The sequence below is a fragment of the Leptodactylus fuscus genome, chromosome 6 (genome assembly GCF_031893055.1).
Source record: "Leptodactylus fuscus isolate aLepFus1 chromosome 6, aLepFus1.hap2, whole genome shotgun sequence".
Classification (NCBI taxonomy): domain Eukaryota; kingdom Metazoa; phylum Chordata; class Amphibia; order Anura; family Leptodactylidae; genus Leptodactylus; species Leptodactylus fuscus.
Genome location: NC_134270.1, coordinates 2,930,021 through 2,946,186, shown reverse-complemented (window position 1 = coordinate 2,946,186; position 16,166 = coordinate 2,930,021). Strand labels below are relative to the sequence as shown.

At 42.3% G+C, this 16,166-nt stretch overlaps 1 protein-coding gene across 2 annotated transcripts in view; it reads left to right on the top strand.

Annotated features, from left to right (window-relative positions):
- Window positions 1-15,553, top strand: part of MAP2K6 (mitogen-activated protein kinase kinase 6) — a 32,748-nt gene extending 17,195 nt beyond the window's left edge. The window contains exons 5-13 of one of the 2 annotated variants that reach the window (XM_075279262.1): window positions 2,311-2,424; window positions 5,449-5,568; window positions 8,016-8,132; window positions 8,474-8,525; window positions 9,442-9,569; window positions 10,032-10,109; window positions 12,237-12,376; window positions 14,433-14,478; window positions 15,088-15,553. In XM_075279262.1, coding sequence (XP_075135363.1) covers window positions 2,311-2,424; window positions 5,449-5,568; window positions 8,016-8,132; window positions 8,474-8,525; window positions 9,442-9,569; window positions 10,032-10,109; window positions 12,237-12,376; window positions 14,433-14,478; window positions 15,088-15,165 — 873 coding nt within the window. In that variant the 3' untranslated portion in view covers window positions 15,166-15,553. The remainder of the gene's footprint in view (window positions 1-2,310; window positions 2,425-5,448; window positions 5,569-8,015; window positions 8,133-8,473; window positions 8,526-9,441; window positions 9,570-10,031; window positions 10,110-12,236; window positions 12,377-14,432; window positions 14,479-15,087) is intronic. The other variant, XM_075279263.1, reaches the window with a different exon arrangement.
- The last annotated feature ends 613 nt before the right edge of the window (window positions 15,554-16,166 follow it).

Genomic DNA, 16,166 nt, shown 5'->3' with positions numbered 1-16,166 from the left:
CCCTAATGTCAAGAGGGTGTTGGCAGGCAGGCGTAGACAATGGGGTGCCACTCAGAGCTTACGCTGTCATAGCTCTGAATCCCGCCCCCTTGCCTGCTCCTATCTGACACCACCCACTTGACATTGGGGAGTCTAGATACCATATCAGGTGACAAAACTAACTGCGCTGATAGCTCAGGAATGGTGGTGTCTAGAGAAAAAATGTCAACTGTGCTGGAATCAGTGGAGAGGAGCCTGTCCTGGGATGAAAAGTGCTTGATTTCGGATAGGGGTGTGGCTTAAAGAGGACCTTTTACCTCCGCCGCCCTCCACTGATACGTAAAACAAGGTGTGAAAGAACTTCCTAAAGTAGATTATTGTTCAGGCATCTGCAGATGACTCTTGTGACCGACAGGCAAGTATATATTTCTTTTTATCTTATTTTTAGGTTTAGTTGTTCCTTTCCTCTGCTACCTTGGCAGATTACGCATAGTGCGTATCACCCCATATTCTCACTACCATGGCCATATGTGCAGGGAGATGGGCTCCGAGCATTATAGCTATCCCTGCCTTCCAGCCACATACGCTCCTGTACCCATTATAGGACGGACAGTAGGCAGAACCTGCTGCAGGCTAGTCCATAGTAAATGCTTTTATGTTGCATGTACCCTGTGGACTGTTAGCACATATTGCCTGGTACATTGTAACGCCTTATCAGGGTGGCTTAGAGGCGTGCGCTGTTCATATGTTTAGTTTACAGAGGATGTGAGTAGTATTAGGTGCTGTGCAAATACTTGTAGTCCTCCTTATAGCCCCATAGTTCTTAATGATGGGTAGTATTTGTGTATAAATTCAATAAAACCATTTAAAGGGACGCTTTCACCACCTCCACTCTTTGCATCTTTCAATAGTCACCTTCCAGCTGATTCCAGCGCAGTTGACAGTTTTTCTCTAGCCCCCTCCATTCCCAAGCAATCACAGCTTCTATTATCAGCACAGTTAAGCTCTCTGCTACCGAGTGGGCGGTTCTAAACCGGAACAGAGGATCAGGCACCGCCCACCTGATAGTTTCAGCACAATTTTGCTCTCTGCTAACAGCAGTGATTGCTCGGGAACGGTGAGGGCTAGAGAAAAAATTCCAACTGTGCTGGAATCAGTGGAGTGGGCCCTATCCAATGAGGCGGAGGTGGTAACACTCCCTTTAAATTTTTTAAGCAGCTATTTCGTTAGCCACTTTGCTTATTGTTTATTGGTTACATAACCTGTCCGCATCTCAGTCCTATGACTGGACTGCAGTATCACACACAGCCACTACACAATGTATGGCGCTGTTTTTGGTAAACGGTGAAGACGATGCAACTGGGTGTCAAAGTGCAGCTCCGTGCGGGTGTCGAGTATTGAACCCCCTCTAATCTGATGGCTTGTCTTAAGGATATAGTAACCCATTCATTGTCATAACATGCGGCTTTCAGTTGTAGGTAATGTTCCTCATGGTTGTCCCGTTGCTAACAGTCTGGTCCACCACTGTGGAGTATATACCCCCCTCCCAGTCCTGTATATAGTGTACGTCTTGTATAATAATATATCATGTAGTTGCTGTTTAAGCAGTTCCCGATGTCCTCTATAATCCAGCTTCGTCGAGCCTTCACGTTAATATGTTACCCGGGTCCTTGTAACCAGCAGAGGCTTGTACAATGTTCCCTCTTAATCCCGTCTGTCGACTGAAGGGAACCTGCTGAGCTTACAGGAGCCGGGCGGCCGAGCCCGGTGGAAACTTTTGGAAGTTGGAGGCGAATGAGCTGTTCTTTATTTTAAGTCTGATTCCGTGTACCTGTCACTTCAGATATGCCCATGACATAAGAATGGAACATTGTGTTCCCGGTGGAGCCTTTATCCCTGGAGCTGCCAAAATCCTTGCGACCGGTGACGCCGGTTCTAGTAAGCCCTTCTGCGGCGTTGTGCCGTAAGCAGCAGAAGTGTAAATGGCCGCCTTAAACTTTTATGTGCTGTCAGATAACTGACCGAGGAAACTTTTTACCCTTGCGCAGCCGTGACCTGCACATGACAAGCCCTGGCTCTGCTATAAGTAGTTAATGGAGGCCATTCCAGGAGCTGCATGCGATGACGCCGCGTGCCAAGAGCTTTCCAATTACGCAGCACATTCTCAGCTGGCCTGCAAGGGAAGGAGGTGCCATCCGAATGGGAATGACCCTCCTGGCAGCTCTCCAGGCCATACAGCGCTGCGGGCTGACTGGGACACACATGGCGTTACTACAGTCTTACCAATTGTATGACACGGGTTCTAATGTTCTTCTATCTCTTTGTGCATAGAACTATGAGGTGAAAGCCGATGACTTATTACCTATCGAAGAGCTGGGCCGAGGAGCCTATGGCGTGGTGGAGAAGATGCGACATGTACCGAGCGAGCTGATCATGGCTGTAAAGGTAAGAGGTAGCACTTATATTACCCAGTGTAGCTTATATACCGGTAAGAGCTGTGTGCTGACGTCCGTCATGGTGGAAAGGATTGATGGTCAGAATGTGGCGTTGGCGGAATACAGGTTATAAATGGCGTCTATATTGTACAAGAAGAAACCTGTTAGTATGTGTGTTATCTTATATCTCTGCAGCTCAACTCTTAAGCACCGTTTGTAGGATCCACCAAGATGTGGAAATGAAGAAAATCGGTCCCCAGTAAGGGTGTGTTCACACAGAGTATTTTGCAGACAGGTTTTGACACTGAATCCGCCTCAAAATCCGTCTGCAAAAAGGGCTCCTGTTCATTTGGACGGTAACTTCTCGCTATTTTTTCCCCGCTAGTGGGAAATAGAAGCGAATTGCCCCTTCTTCCCGCGGATTCCGTGGCTGAGACAGTTGCGGCGCCCATTTATTCGGGCCTAATCAAGAGCGGGATACCGGCGCTCAGTTTTCGGACATGCAGGACTTTGTGTCCGGTTCTGCGGAGAGGCAGAAGACGCTCACGGGTGCTCACTTTGCAAACCCATTCAAGTGAAGGGGTTTGAAAACTGATCGCCGGCTTTACATCCCCTGTCCAGTTTCTTGGGGCGGAAGATGGAAACCGGCCGGATTGGCTAAAGTGGAGACCGGGAGCAGGTGCGAACCCGCCCTAAGAGGAGAATTCTGTTTCTGTGAAAAAGGATGCAAAACATCGCCCTGTCATGAAAGTGTTAAAGGGAGTCTATCCCCAGGAATGAGTGAAGATGAGATACCTTGTAGGGTCACCTGAACATAATGTTGGCCATCTTGTAGAAATTGTGTCGCAAAGATATATCTGTAAAATTGTAGAGTTTGGTATTTTTGGATGTTGGATGTGGTTTTTTTGTTAAACCACTTCCAGACCGCCCATAGACTATAAACGTCCGGATACTGGTTGCCTAGTTCTGATAGGATGTACCAGTACGTCCAATCAGAACACAGCAGCTGAACTGGGATCATGCAGCTGCTGATACTGGGAGCGGCTGTAACTTCAGCCGGAGCTCCCAGAGAGATGGCAGGGAAGATTTATTACCTCCCCTGCCTTCTCGATCGCTGTGTATACAGCGCTCAATGAAAGCTGTATACATGGCTATGGGCGCCGCCATGATGCGGCCGCCCTCTGACCCGGTGGTCACGTGATCCACTGGACTCAGTGTCTTACAAGAGCTGCTGGGTCCTACAGAACCCAGATCAGCTCTGTAAGTGTAAAGAACAGTGTGCAGGAGGCTAAATGTAGCAGCCTCAGTTATAGGGGAAATCGGCCTCCCTAACAAAAAAAAAAAAAAAAAGTGATCAGATGTCCCCAAAGGTCTCTTATCACCTTATGGGGACACAATCTGAAAAAAAAAAAAAAAATAATAATAAAAAAGTAAAAAAAAAAGTAAATAAAATAATTTAAAAAAATAAAGAAAAATAATACGCTAATAAAACGCTGTTATTAAAGGTATAGCCCCACCCCCGACAACACCATACAAAATAAAAATTACCGTAATGGAGAGGAAAAACTATTTTATAAAAGTTTTTCTGTAGCGCTTTGTGTTATTAAATAAAATTAAAAAAAAATAAAGTGAAAACCAGACACAATTTTCCTCCTATTTTGTTTATATTTTCCCGGATATAAAATTTTTTTAAAACACATTCGAAAATAAAAACAACATAAAAATAAAGCCCTAAGTGTCCCCGAAAAAAGATGCAAAAATTAGTTGAATGAGACATACGGGAAAAATGTTACAGCCCTCAAAACTGCACATACAAAAAAAAACAGAAAATGTGTCTGGTCCCGGAGCACAAATTGGCCGGTACTGAAGTGGTTAAAAAAAATATTAAAAATTCCCCTTCACATATGATAAACACTGTAGCAGGAAAAAAATATCAAAATAGCCAAACCTCCATGCTTTCTCTATTTTACTCCCCCCCTCCCCCCACCCACACACACACAAAAAAAAAAATTCTAATATAATAAACGTGTTTTTTTTTTTTTCTTTAAGAAAATCGCGATTTAAATTGGAAATTGTCCCCAGGGTTGCAAAAAAATCAAGGTTTTATTTTTGTGGCAATATCGCCCTGCTCTACTTTTAATGGGAGACTGAACTTTTCAAACAAACACCCCATTACTTTCGAGGTCTCCTGCAATGTTTTTACTTCCATTTACTCATTCCTGACAACTCTCCTTTTTAATCTGTTCTACACTTGCATCCTCTATTGCAGGTGGGTTTCCCGGCTGGACGCTTCGACTCCTCTCCCATGTTCGCAGATTTATACTATATGGTCTATAGTTAATATTGTAATGTTGTATGCAGCCAACCCCCCATGGTACACATAATACCAGTTTTTGGGGAGAGGTGGGAGAAGTCGGGGCTGGGGGTCGGTTCTGATCAGATGACTCTGGGTCGGAACCAGCCAGGAAACCTTTCTGCAATAGAATCTGATGAACATGGGTATAGAGAGAGAGATCTTGTATGACGGAATCTGTATGTTTATATGTAAGTTTACATTGTATATGTTGGATCATCCCTGTACTACTGTACAATATGGCGGCACTTGTCAGGAGGATGGTGGACAAAAAGTGTTTAAGAATACTCTGTTCTCCAACTTGTCTTATTCTCAGGTCTGCTGAGACTCCCTGCGACCCCCAAAAAGTCGTTCTTGTGCCCCCAAGTGAATGGAGGAGCTGGTTGCACATGGTCTTCTTCTAGGTGACTGCTGGAGAAGGCAGAATACAACTTTCTCCAGCGGTCCCTTAGAGACTGAATGCAGCACTAACGTGTATGCTTATTGTGCCACTCCATTCAGATGACTACACGGGACCCTGCCTCTCTTGATTGCAGGGGGTCTGTCCCCAGGGATCCGGCCATTTGGCAGGTTATTGTGTATCCTGTGCATAAGGGGTAGCACAAAATAACCAGAATATACCCCTTTAGGTTTAGCCGTAGCGCTCCGTACTGATATGTGATTCTGTTCTGTCCTCCGCAGCGCATCAGAGCGACCGTGAACAGCCAGGAACAAAAGCGACTTCTGATGGATCTCGATATATCGATGCGCACAGTCGACTGCGACTTCACGGTCACATTTTACGGAGCGCTGTTTAGAGAGGTAGGTTTATTATGGGGTGGAGGGAGCGAAGTACTTTGTGAGCTGCTTATAGGACTAGAGGAAGTGAGAACTGCTCTGAGGACATTTGTGGTTAGAAGGTAGTTTTCACTTTTCATGATCGCCAGCTCTAGAAATGTTTTAACTAAACCAGCAAAGCATACTATAATACTGCCCACTATGTACAGGAATATAACTACTATAATACTACTCCTATGTACAAGAATATAACTACTATAATACTACTCCTGTGTACAAGAATATAACTACTATAATACTGCTCCTATGTACAAGAATATAACTACTATAATACTACCTCCTATGTACAAGAATATAACTACTATAATACCACCTCCTATGTACAAGAATATAACTACTATAATACTACCTCCTATGTACAAGAATATAACTACTATAATACTACTCCTATGTACAATAATATAACTACTATAATACTGCTCCTATGTACAAGAATATAACTACTATAATACTACCTCCTATGTACAAGAATATAACTACTATAATACTGCTCCTATGTACAAGAATATAACTACTATAATACTACCTCCTATGTACAAGAATATAACTACTATAATACTACTCCTATGTACAAGAATATAACTACTATAATACTACTCCTATGTACAAGAATATAACTACTATAATACTACTCCTATGTACAAGAATATAACTACTATAATACTACCTCCTATGTACAAGAATATAACTACTATAATACTACTCCTATGTACAGGAATATAACTACTATAATACTGCTCCTATGTACAAGAATATAACTACTATAATACTACCTCCTATGTACAAGAATATAACTACTATAATACTACCTCCTATGTACAAGAATATAACTACTATAATACTGCTCCTATGTACAGGAATATAACTACTATAATACTACCTCCTATGTACAAGAATATAACTACTATAATACTACTCCTATGTACAAGAATATAACTACTATAATACTACTCCTATGTACAAGAATATAACTACTATAATACTACTCCTATGTACAAGAATATAACTACTATAATACTACTCCTATGTACAAGAATATAACTACTATAATACTACTCCTATGTACAAGAATATAACTACTATAATACTACTCCTATGTACAGGAATATAACTACTATAATACTGCTCCTATGTACAAGAATATAACTACTATAATACTACCTCCTATGTACAAGAATATAACTACTATAATACTGCTCCTATGTACAGGAATATAACTACTATAATACTACCTCCTATGTACAAGAATATAACTACTATAATACTACTCCTATGTACAAGAATATAACTACTATAATACTACTCCTATGTACAAGAATATAACTACTATAATACTACTATGTACAGGAATATAACTACTATAATACTACTATGTACAAGAATATAACTACTATAATACTACCTCCTATGTACAAGAATATAACTACTATAATACTACTCCTATGTACAGGAATATAACTACTATAATACTACTATGTACAAGAATATAACTAGTATAATACTGCTCCTATGTACAAGAATATAACTACTATAATACTGCTCCTATGTACAAGAATATAACTACTATAATACTGCTCCTATGTACAAGAATATAACTACTATAATACTACTCCTATGTACAGGAATATAACTACTATAATACTGCTCCTATGTACAAGAATATAACTACTATAATACTACTCCTATGTACAGGAATATAACTACTATAATACTACTCCTATGTACAAGAATATAACTACTATAATACTACTCCTATGTACAAGAATATAACTACTATAATACTGCTCCTATGTACAAGAATATAACTACTATAATACTACTCCTATGTACAGGAATATAACTACTATAATACTACTCCTATGTACAAGAATATAACTACTATAATACTACTCCTATGGACAAGAATATAACTACTATAATACTACCTCCTATGTACAAGAATATAACTACTATAATACTACTCCTATGTACAAGAATATAACCGCTATAATACAACTCCTATGCACAAGAATATAACTACTATAATACTACCTCCTATGTACAAGAATATAACTACTATAATACTACTCCTATGTACAGGAATATAACTACTATAATACGGCTCCCAATGTATAATGCTAATCTATATGTCACATATCCTGTAGTTACAAACCGTATCCTCAGGTTGCGTTGCGGTCTTGTCCTGTCATATTTACTATCCATCGATATGAGTTATTTCTCCTGTGATTGCGGTGTCAGACAGTCGTGTTCGGTCCTAGATTTCTAGACCATATGTTATCCATACCTTCTAGGCCCACCACTGTGCAGGGCCGGGGACTCCCAGCACCACAGTCCTCTATCTGATACCGTCTTGTTGGTGTAGCGACCCTTGCTAGACCCTTGTAATATGTTTTTCCCCCTTTTCCTTGCAGGGAGATGTTTGGATCTGTATGGAGCTCATGGACACATCTCTGGACAAATTCTACAAGAACGTGATAGACAAAGGCTTGACAATCCCAGAGGATATCCTGGGCAAAATAGCAGTTTCTGTAAGTGGCATCTCTTTGTGCCGAACCCTAAATTCATGAGGTGTCCAATGTGGTATGGGGATACATCCTGTAGGTTAGTTTTTACTTCCCCCTATAGCAGGCGATGATGTATACGGTTTATTCATTGCCTTTTGATGTACTCATATGTAGCAGAGGACCCTATGGCCCCCTGGGGGCACCTGCACCACCTTACTCCAGACATCAGCCATTTTGGTGCTCCTGCTTGACCTTCAGGCAGGGATGGTCCTGTTACTCTTATGGTTCCCACCTCGGTGGTGTTACTAGCGAATCCTTTCCACTTGACCCTTCCCTAATCTATTCTCTCTTGTTTCTCCTGACAGATTGTTAGAGCGTTAGAACATCTACATAGTAAACTCTCTGTGATCCATAGAGGTAAGTGCCCCCTCCGCCATGTAGCAGCGGTGTCCAGGTATGTAATGTTTATAGGCAGTAATAACCAAGGATGTGCAGATAAGTACATGACATAGTATTGAGGCGCATGGGGCCCTTCCTTACACCAAATGTTCCCCTCAAGCCCCAATCTCTGTAGCAGTGAGGCCAGTTATAAAGACTGACGTATGATATGCCAGTCTTGATAATTTGCCTCTTCGTGGTTTCATTCTTCCACGTTTTCAGCGTATCTGCTACAATGAGACTGAAACCCTGCACAGACCTCGTCTCGCAGCTTTAGGGTTTGCTACAGTTGCATGGGGCTGAGCTGCAATACCAAGTATATCCTCTATACAGTGCGTAGCTGCACTTGATAAGAGGCCACAGCCGTCCCTATCATAGTCCTGACTTCACGGGATTACAATACACACGTCCATCTTATTCCAAAAATAACAGCGCCACGCCTGTCCACAGGTTATGTGTGGTATTGCTGCTGCAATGGAGCTTCTAAGCTATGCCAGACACAACCCTTGGGTGGCGTAGCATTGTTTTTGGAAGAAAGCAGTAAAAAAATAATATCTTTGCTCAGGATTGGGGTCCTGGATGTAAATGTGTATGTTCTGGTTCACTGACAGAGCTGAATTAAAGGGAAGGTACAGGTAGAGGTATAAGGTGCCTGGGACATGTGACCATCGTTCCCCTTGTGGCAGAATACTTGTGTATCTGGATTTAAAGGGGTCCTCTGCTGTTCTATCATTAATGGCGGTTAGGATCTGTATCCTGTCCCTATACTAGCCTGGTCTGAGGACAGCCAGGAAGTGTTGTCATGAGGACGCTGGCGCACAATGACTATAATGGCGGGCTATACGTATGACCTCCGCTCCGTCCCCATATTACATTAGTGTTTTTTCGTTTGCAGATGTGAAACCCTCCAATGTCCTTATTAACAAGCAGGGGCAGGTGAAGATGTGCGATTTTGGGATCAGCGGATACCTAGTGGACTCAGTAGCTAAAACAATGGACGCCGGCTGCAAACCGTACATGGCTGTAAGTGCCGCGCTCCGACCTTAGAGGTTTCCTTGGTTTGGTTTATTTCCATCATCACATTGTAGTCCCGTTTCATCCAGACTGTGGTTCGCTGTCGTTACCTTCCATTAGGTGGCGCTAGAGGTCCACTTTTATTATTTTTCCAGCCCGGAACAGTCACTTGCAACATTTGTAACAAATTCTAAAGAAAATATATAAAAAATAGTCAATAAAAAATTCTTTTCTCCCCGTCCCGGCTCTCTAGGCTTGTGTACAGGGGCCGTGCGACTTCTCCTGACCCCCTTATCATTGCACATTTACTCACATCTCTGTAGTCTGAAGCTGGTTATGGCCATGTTTGTTTTTACCCAACTTTCCCAGAAGCAGATAAATAATCCATTTGATCCCTTTCTCGATTGGTCTGATGATCTCCTTTGCCCGGTCTTACTTTTATAATAAATCTCTTCTGTCCGTGTTACACAGCCTGAAAGAATAAACCCGGAGCTGAACCAGAAAGGCTACAGCGTCAAGTCTGACATATGGAGTCTGGGGATTACTATGGTGAGAGCGGGATTGATTTTTTTATGTGGTCTGTCTTATCTCTGGGGTGCCTGGCTGTTGCCGGCTGCGGGTCCCCCACTCCCGCACGTATGAAGTCAGCAAGGGGTTAAAAAGACCCTGTTGCGTGCACAATAAGTTGGAGGAGCTGAACAGGTTAATACAAGGCTTTGCAGCCTCTTTATTGTCATATGTCGGCCTAGTTAATGTAATTTTTATTAACTCCTTCATAACTTCTATAAAATAATTTTTGCCCAGAGCAGTTGATTTTAGGATCATTGTGGGTCCTGACTAGTTTGGAGCCCCACCAATGAAAAAGTGATAAACTGCAAGGTGTCATTGCTTTGAGATGTTAAACTCCCTTTAAAGGGAACCTTTCACTTCCTCCAACTCTTTACATCCTTCAATAGGGGAACTTTCACTGATTCTGGCACAGTTGGAATTTTGTCTCTATCCCCCACCATTCCTGAGCAATCCTTTGTTACTTTCAGCACATTTATGTTTCCTATTGTCTGGTGGGCGGTCCCTGTCTACCTGCTCCAGTCCAGGACGGCCCACTTAATAGTAGGGAGCCAAATTAGCATATTGGAGGCTAAAACTAAAAATAATGATTTCTCAGGAATGGTGGGGGCTAGAGAAAAAATTCCAACTGCGCCAGAATCAGCGGAGCGGCCCCTATTGAATGACGCAGTGAGTTGGTGGAGGTGGTGAAAGGTTTACTTTAAGGCCCCATGTTGTGGAAACGCAGCTTTTTTGTTGTTGTTGTTGTTGTTGTTGCAGATTTTGCTATGGTATTTTAGCCAAAGTCAGGAGTGGATTTAACAGAAGGGAAAAGTCAAAGAACTTCTTTTCTATTTTGTCATTTTACTACACTCCTGACTTTGGCTCAAAAACCGCTGCAACAAAAAAAAGCTGCGTTTCCGCAATGTTGGTAAGATCATCATTCCTGACATCATTGTAGTAGTTACTTTTATTATTTTATACTATAGTTTTATGCTTTTTGCACTGTTGTGTGAGGATGTTGCAGTTTTCCTTTAATAGACAATGCAATATTTAATTCCTGCTTTGGTGCCAGGGGATTATTAGGAAATGTCCTTCAGTGAGGTCACAGTTACAGCGTCTCACCACATGGTGGCAGTAGAGTCTTACAGTTGTCTTGTCTTTAAGACTTGTTCCCTGCGTTTTGGTTTAGATCATTTTACCTCTAGATTCATTGTATGTGTGTATAGAGAGATAGATAGATAGATAGATAGATAGATAGATAGATAGATAGATAGATAGATAGATAGATATGTAAAAAACATATATAGTATGGGAGGAATAGAACTAAGTGATAGCAGAGGGGAAAAGGACTTGGGCATAATAGTAGATCACAAATTCAACATGAGCCAACAGTGCGGTGCTGCTGCAAAAAAGGCGAATACAATTCTGGGATGGATTAAGACAAGCATTGAATCTAGATGAAGAGAGGTCATTATTCCGCTGTCCTCTTCCCTGGTCAGACCACACCTGGAATACTGTGTACAGTTCTGGGCGCCTCAATTCAAGAAAGACATCGATATATTGGAACAAGTCCAGAGAAGAGCAACCAAAATGGTGGAAGGTCTGCAAACCATGTCCTATGAGGAGCGGCTAAAAGAACTGGGATTGTTTAGTTTGCAGAAGAGAAGGCTGAGGGGAGATTTAATAGCAGTCTACAAATATCTGAAAGGTAGTCACAGTGCAGAGGGATCTCCCCTATTCTCATTAGCACAAGGAAGTACAAGAAGCAATGGGATGAAACTAAAGGGAAAGAGATACAGATTAGACATTAGGAAAAACTTTCTGACAGTGAGGGGAGTGAGAGAGTGGAATAGGCTGCCACGGGAGGTGGTGGGCGCTCCATCAATGGAAATCTTCAAGCGGAATCTGGAGAAACATATAGCTGGGATGATTTAGGAAAACCTGCACTCGCAGGGGGTTGGACCCGATGGCCCTTGAGGTCCCTTCCAACTCTACCATAAGAAGAAAAAAAAGATAGATAGATAGATAGATAGATAGATAGATAGATAGATAGATAGAGCAGCAACAAACAAAAAAAGTAGCAATTTTTTAAAATGTTCCGTGTCATCATTCTCGTCTCTTCTTTAGATTGAGCTCGCCATCCTGCGGTTTCCTTACGACTCTTGGGGTACTCCTTTCCAGCAACTAAAACAGGTGGTGGAGGAGCCGTCTCCTCAGCTGCCTGCGGACAAGTTTTCTGCAGACTTTGTCGACTTTACCTCACAGTGGTGAGTGATGATGGGAGTTGTTGTTCTATTATTACAGATGGAGATGTTCTCTGTGTGTTATCGAGGGTAAACCTGCAGCCACCTCTTCTCCAGGGCATTATCAGATGGGAGTTTTTGGGTTCCCTTGAACAGTATATGATGCATTTAGAGTCGCCCTCTAGTGGTCTGTGCAGATTACGTAGACAATCACATGAGATAGATAGATAGATAGATAGATAGATAGATAGATAGATAGATAGATAGATAGATGAGGCTTGTCATTGTCCGGGACTCTTGAGAAAGCATACGTCTTGGAGCATAAAACCCAACAATCGGATGAATTAGTGAAGTCCCTGAGAGTCTGAGCCAGTCCCCCTTCCCCTTACCATACAGGTAACTGGAGGATTTGGGCAGAGAATTCTCTAGTAACTCCTTATTACTCTCCCCCCCCCCCCCCCTCCAGTTAACCCCTTTTTAAAGGAGTTGCATTTAACTTAATTCACCCGGTTCCCACCCCTGGGTCGCATGATCAGACCCCTATCTCCTCTCCTGGTTTTGCAGGGGCTTACCTGTACTATGGGGCTTGGTTTTTGTGACATTGGGGCAGGGGGCAGAGAGATCTGACTGACTCCAGTGACGTGAACCAGGACGGAGACCCTGGGCCGCCAACATGAAGAATCTGCCGGAGGACTAAAGTAACTTTAACTCTGCAGACATCCCCTTTAAGTGACGAGCAATGCCATGATAGATCCCAGCGAGACCCCTATTTTAATAATATATGATGTCAGTTGTAAATGTTTCTGCCCCTGCGACACCTAACAAAAAGCGATCAAAGCCAAAAATGGATCCACAATGACAGATAGATTCTGTGAAAGAGGGAAATTTGGACGGACTATGGTCCAGTACCTGAAGGTGATGTGCTATATACACGCTGTTATTACTATGTTAATACCGTAAATATGAGCAATGTGTTTACCACTAGGCCGGGGCAGGAGAAGTGTATCCGGCGGTTTCCCCTTAGGTTTCTGGATTCCCATAGGCCTGGCTTTTATTAGTTTCCCAGCTCACGTTTTACTGGTTGTGCCTGATGCAACCTGTCTTGCTATTGTCTGTCTGGAAAGTTTCCCCAAGATCACTGGGCCGGAAGCAATCGCAGGATGCGTCCTGACGAAGGACGGGCGACTATTCCAGCAGTGCTGCAACGGATGTGTCTGACACTGACCCTTGTTGTGATGCGTCCTGTCATGTGGTGTGAACACTCATGGGTTTATTTTCATGCCCATTTACACTCCTTCATGAGGTTTTCAGGGAAGGGAGGGGGGAGATGTTAGCCCCTGCATCAATATAATAATGTTGGACTATAAAAACGCCCTGTAATATGTATAGTTCATAAAATGTTGGTTCAGCTTAAACACCCTCCCCCCCCCCCAAAAAAAAAAACAAAAACAAAAAACAAACAGTAAAAAAAAACAGCAGTTCCATAGACCCTATGGATAGATTATTAGATTATTATAGATTATTCTATTAATGGATGAGGGCCCTCTGTTGGTGGGAGCGGAGGGGGTTACAGAAAGGGCCCCTCCAGTCCTGTATTGCCCATTGGAAATGTTGTATAGAATGGACACTGTAATTCTTCACTTCTCCTGTAGGGGCACTGCAGGGAAAGCGCCTCATTTGAGTGATGGCAGCCATCTTTGTGCCCCCAGTAGTATAGCTTCCCATACACATTACGCTGTTTACAGCCATCATGCACACTGAGTCTACGCAACTGGGCCGATCTGCCAAAAACTGCTATTCTGAGCTGACCACTGGCGGCAAATATCCCGCAGGGTCGATCTCATTATTGGTAGTATTTTCATGGATAATTGTTGAATTCCACCATTTCAGCCAACAAAATTCCAACGTGTAGGGCCAGCCTAAGGCGATTGGGGGTTCTAGGGCTAAAGAGTTGGAGAAGGCCCCATCCTATGGCGGTGAGGGCACCTAGTAAGACCTTTTTGGTTGAGGCCTTGGGCCCGATCCCCCCTGTGTATATGCTACAGAGATGAGACTCACGTAAACTTTGTTCTGTTCGCAGCTTGAAGAAGAATTCCAAAGAGCGTCCGACTTACGCAGAGCTTATGGTACGTATAGACTGGGGGTTACCCATCTTCCTAATAGTGATCCCATCATAGGGCCAGTATAATGTTCCAAAACAGCTGATCTCTATAGGTCTGTCAGACCCCACAGGCCATCAGTATTGGGGACACAGAGATTTTTAGGGATTGTCTTCCTGACAGTCCATACTCTCCTCCATCTGAATCCCTATGAACAGCCGTTGGGATCCTGGACGGTGGTAAAGTTTAGACCCCCAAAATTCAGGATTTCACTTTATTGGATAAGAAAATGCACAAGGGACTCCTAATATGTGTGTGAATGACTTCACAGCAACAGTATAGTTTCTATAATAGTATCATTCATGTAAGTATAATCCAATGGGAATAATGCCTTTTAGGTGTTGCTTCTAATTACAATTGCCATACCATACAAGTTTTGTATATATTATATTGTGCCTACATATGGACTCAACCACTGGTGACTCTGTGAGCAGAAATAGAAGATAGACAACAGCAAGGGGGAGCGGTGTAAAATTAGACTATAGTAAACTTAACATTTTATCCAATTTCTGCTCTTCAAATTTCTTTAAAAAAAATTTTTTTCTTTGTAAATGATGATTTTGTACTTTCCCGCAGCAACACCCGTTCTTTACGCTGCATGCATCCAAGAACACTGATGTGGCGTCTTTCGTCAAACTGATTCTGGGAGAATAAGCGGACGTGAGTGACCTCCCCTCTCTCCTTACGCACGGACTTCTCTTCCTACAGAACGTGGGGCGGCTGAACGTGGCTGCTTAAATAACCCATAGAAACGTATCATGGGACTGGGAAAACTGGACTCCATATTGTTTCTGTTGGCCTTTACATGCAATCGTCTAACCCCTGCGCTGCCACAGCCGCTTCTCTGGCAGTGCATGAGTTTCACCGATGCGTCTTACCTGAACGGGATTTTTTTTGTTGTTGTTTTTTTTCCACCCATTTGCTGCCGTATGGGTTTATAGCAATTTAGGTTTCTTATTCTAAATGTTTTTGTTTGTTTTTGTTTTTTTTTGGTTCTAGGTGCTACTAGATGTTTTTCTGTGTAGATTTTTTTTTTTGTTCCGTTTTTTTTTTTTTTTTTTTTTTTTCTTTCCCCTCCTCCCCCCCAAGTATTTATGTTCTGTAATCTGATTTCAGTCTGTGTTTGAGAGGACGTGTGTGTGATCTGGGTAAAGTACGGTGGCAAATATTTATAGGGTTTTGTTGGTGAAAGGGTGATAACTTTTTTTTTTTTTTTTTTTTTTTTTTAAATTTTTGAATATATTTAATTTTTTTTTTTTTCCCCCTCATTTATTTTTTAAGACTGATTCTGGAGTGGCTGTGTGAACAATGTCATCCTCCCATATGAAATATGTATTATTATTTTTTCATGTTTCGTTTTAAAGCCAAGTAGTTAGATTGACCTATTGATGATTTTTATGGTGGCCAAACCGAGGCCGGATGAACTGCAGACTACGGGAGGTCTCGGTAAGGGACGGATGCTAAACATACACTAGAATAATGCTGTCTGAGGTCATCCGAACCAGTTCATGGAGGGACGGATGGTCTTGGGACATAATTTAAAGATGAATTTCTGCATATAAATATATATATATATATACTACTTCAGAGGAAAATCTGTCCTGTGGAATCATACCGGGGCAGGTTTATTTTTTTGTATGGGCATGTGACTGGTA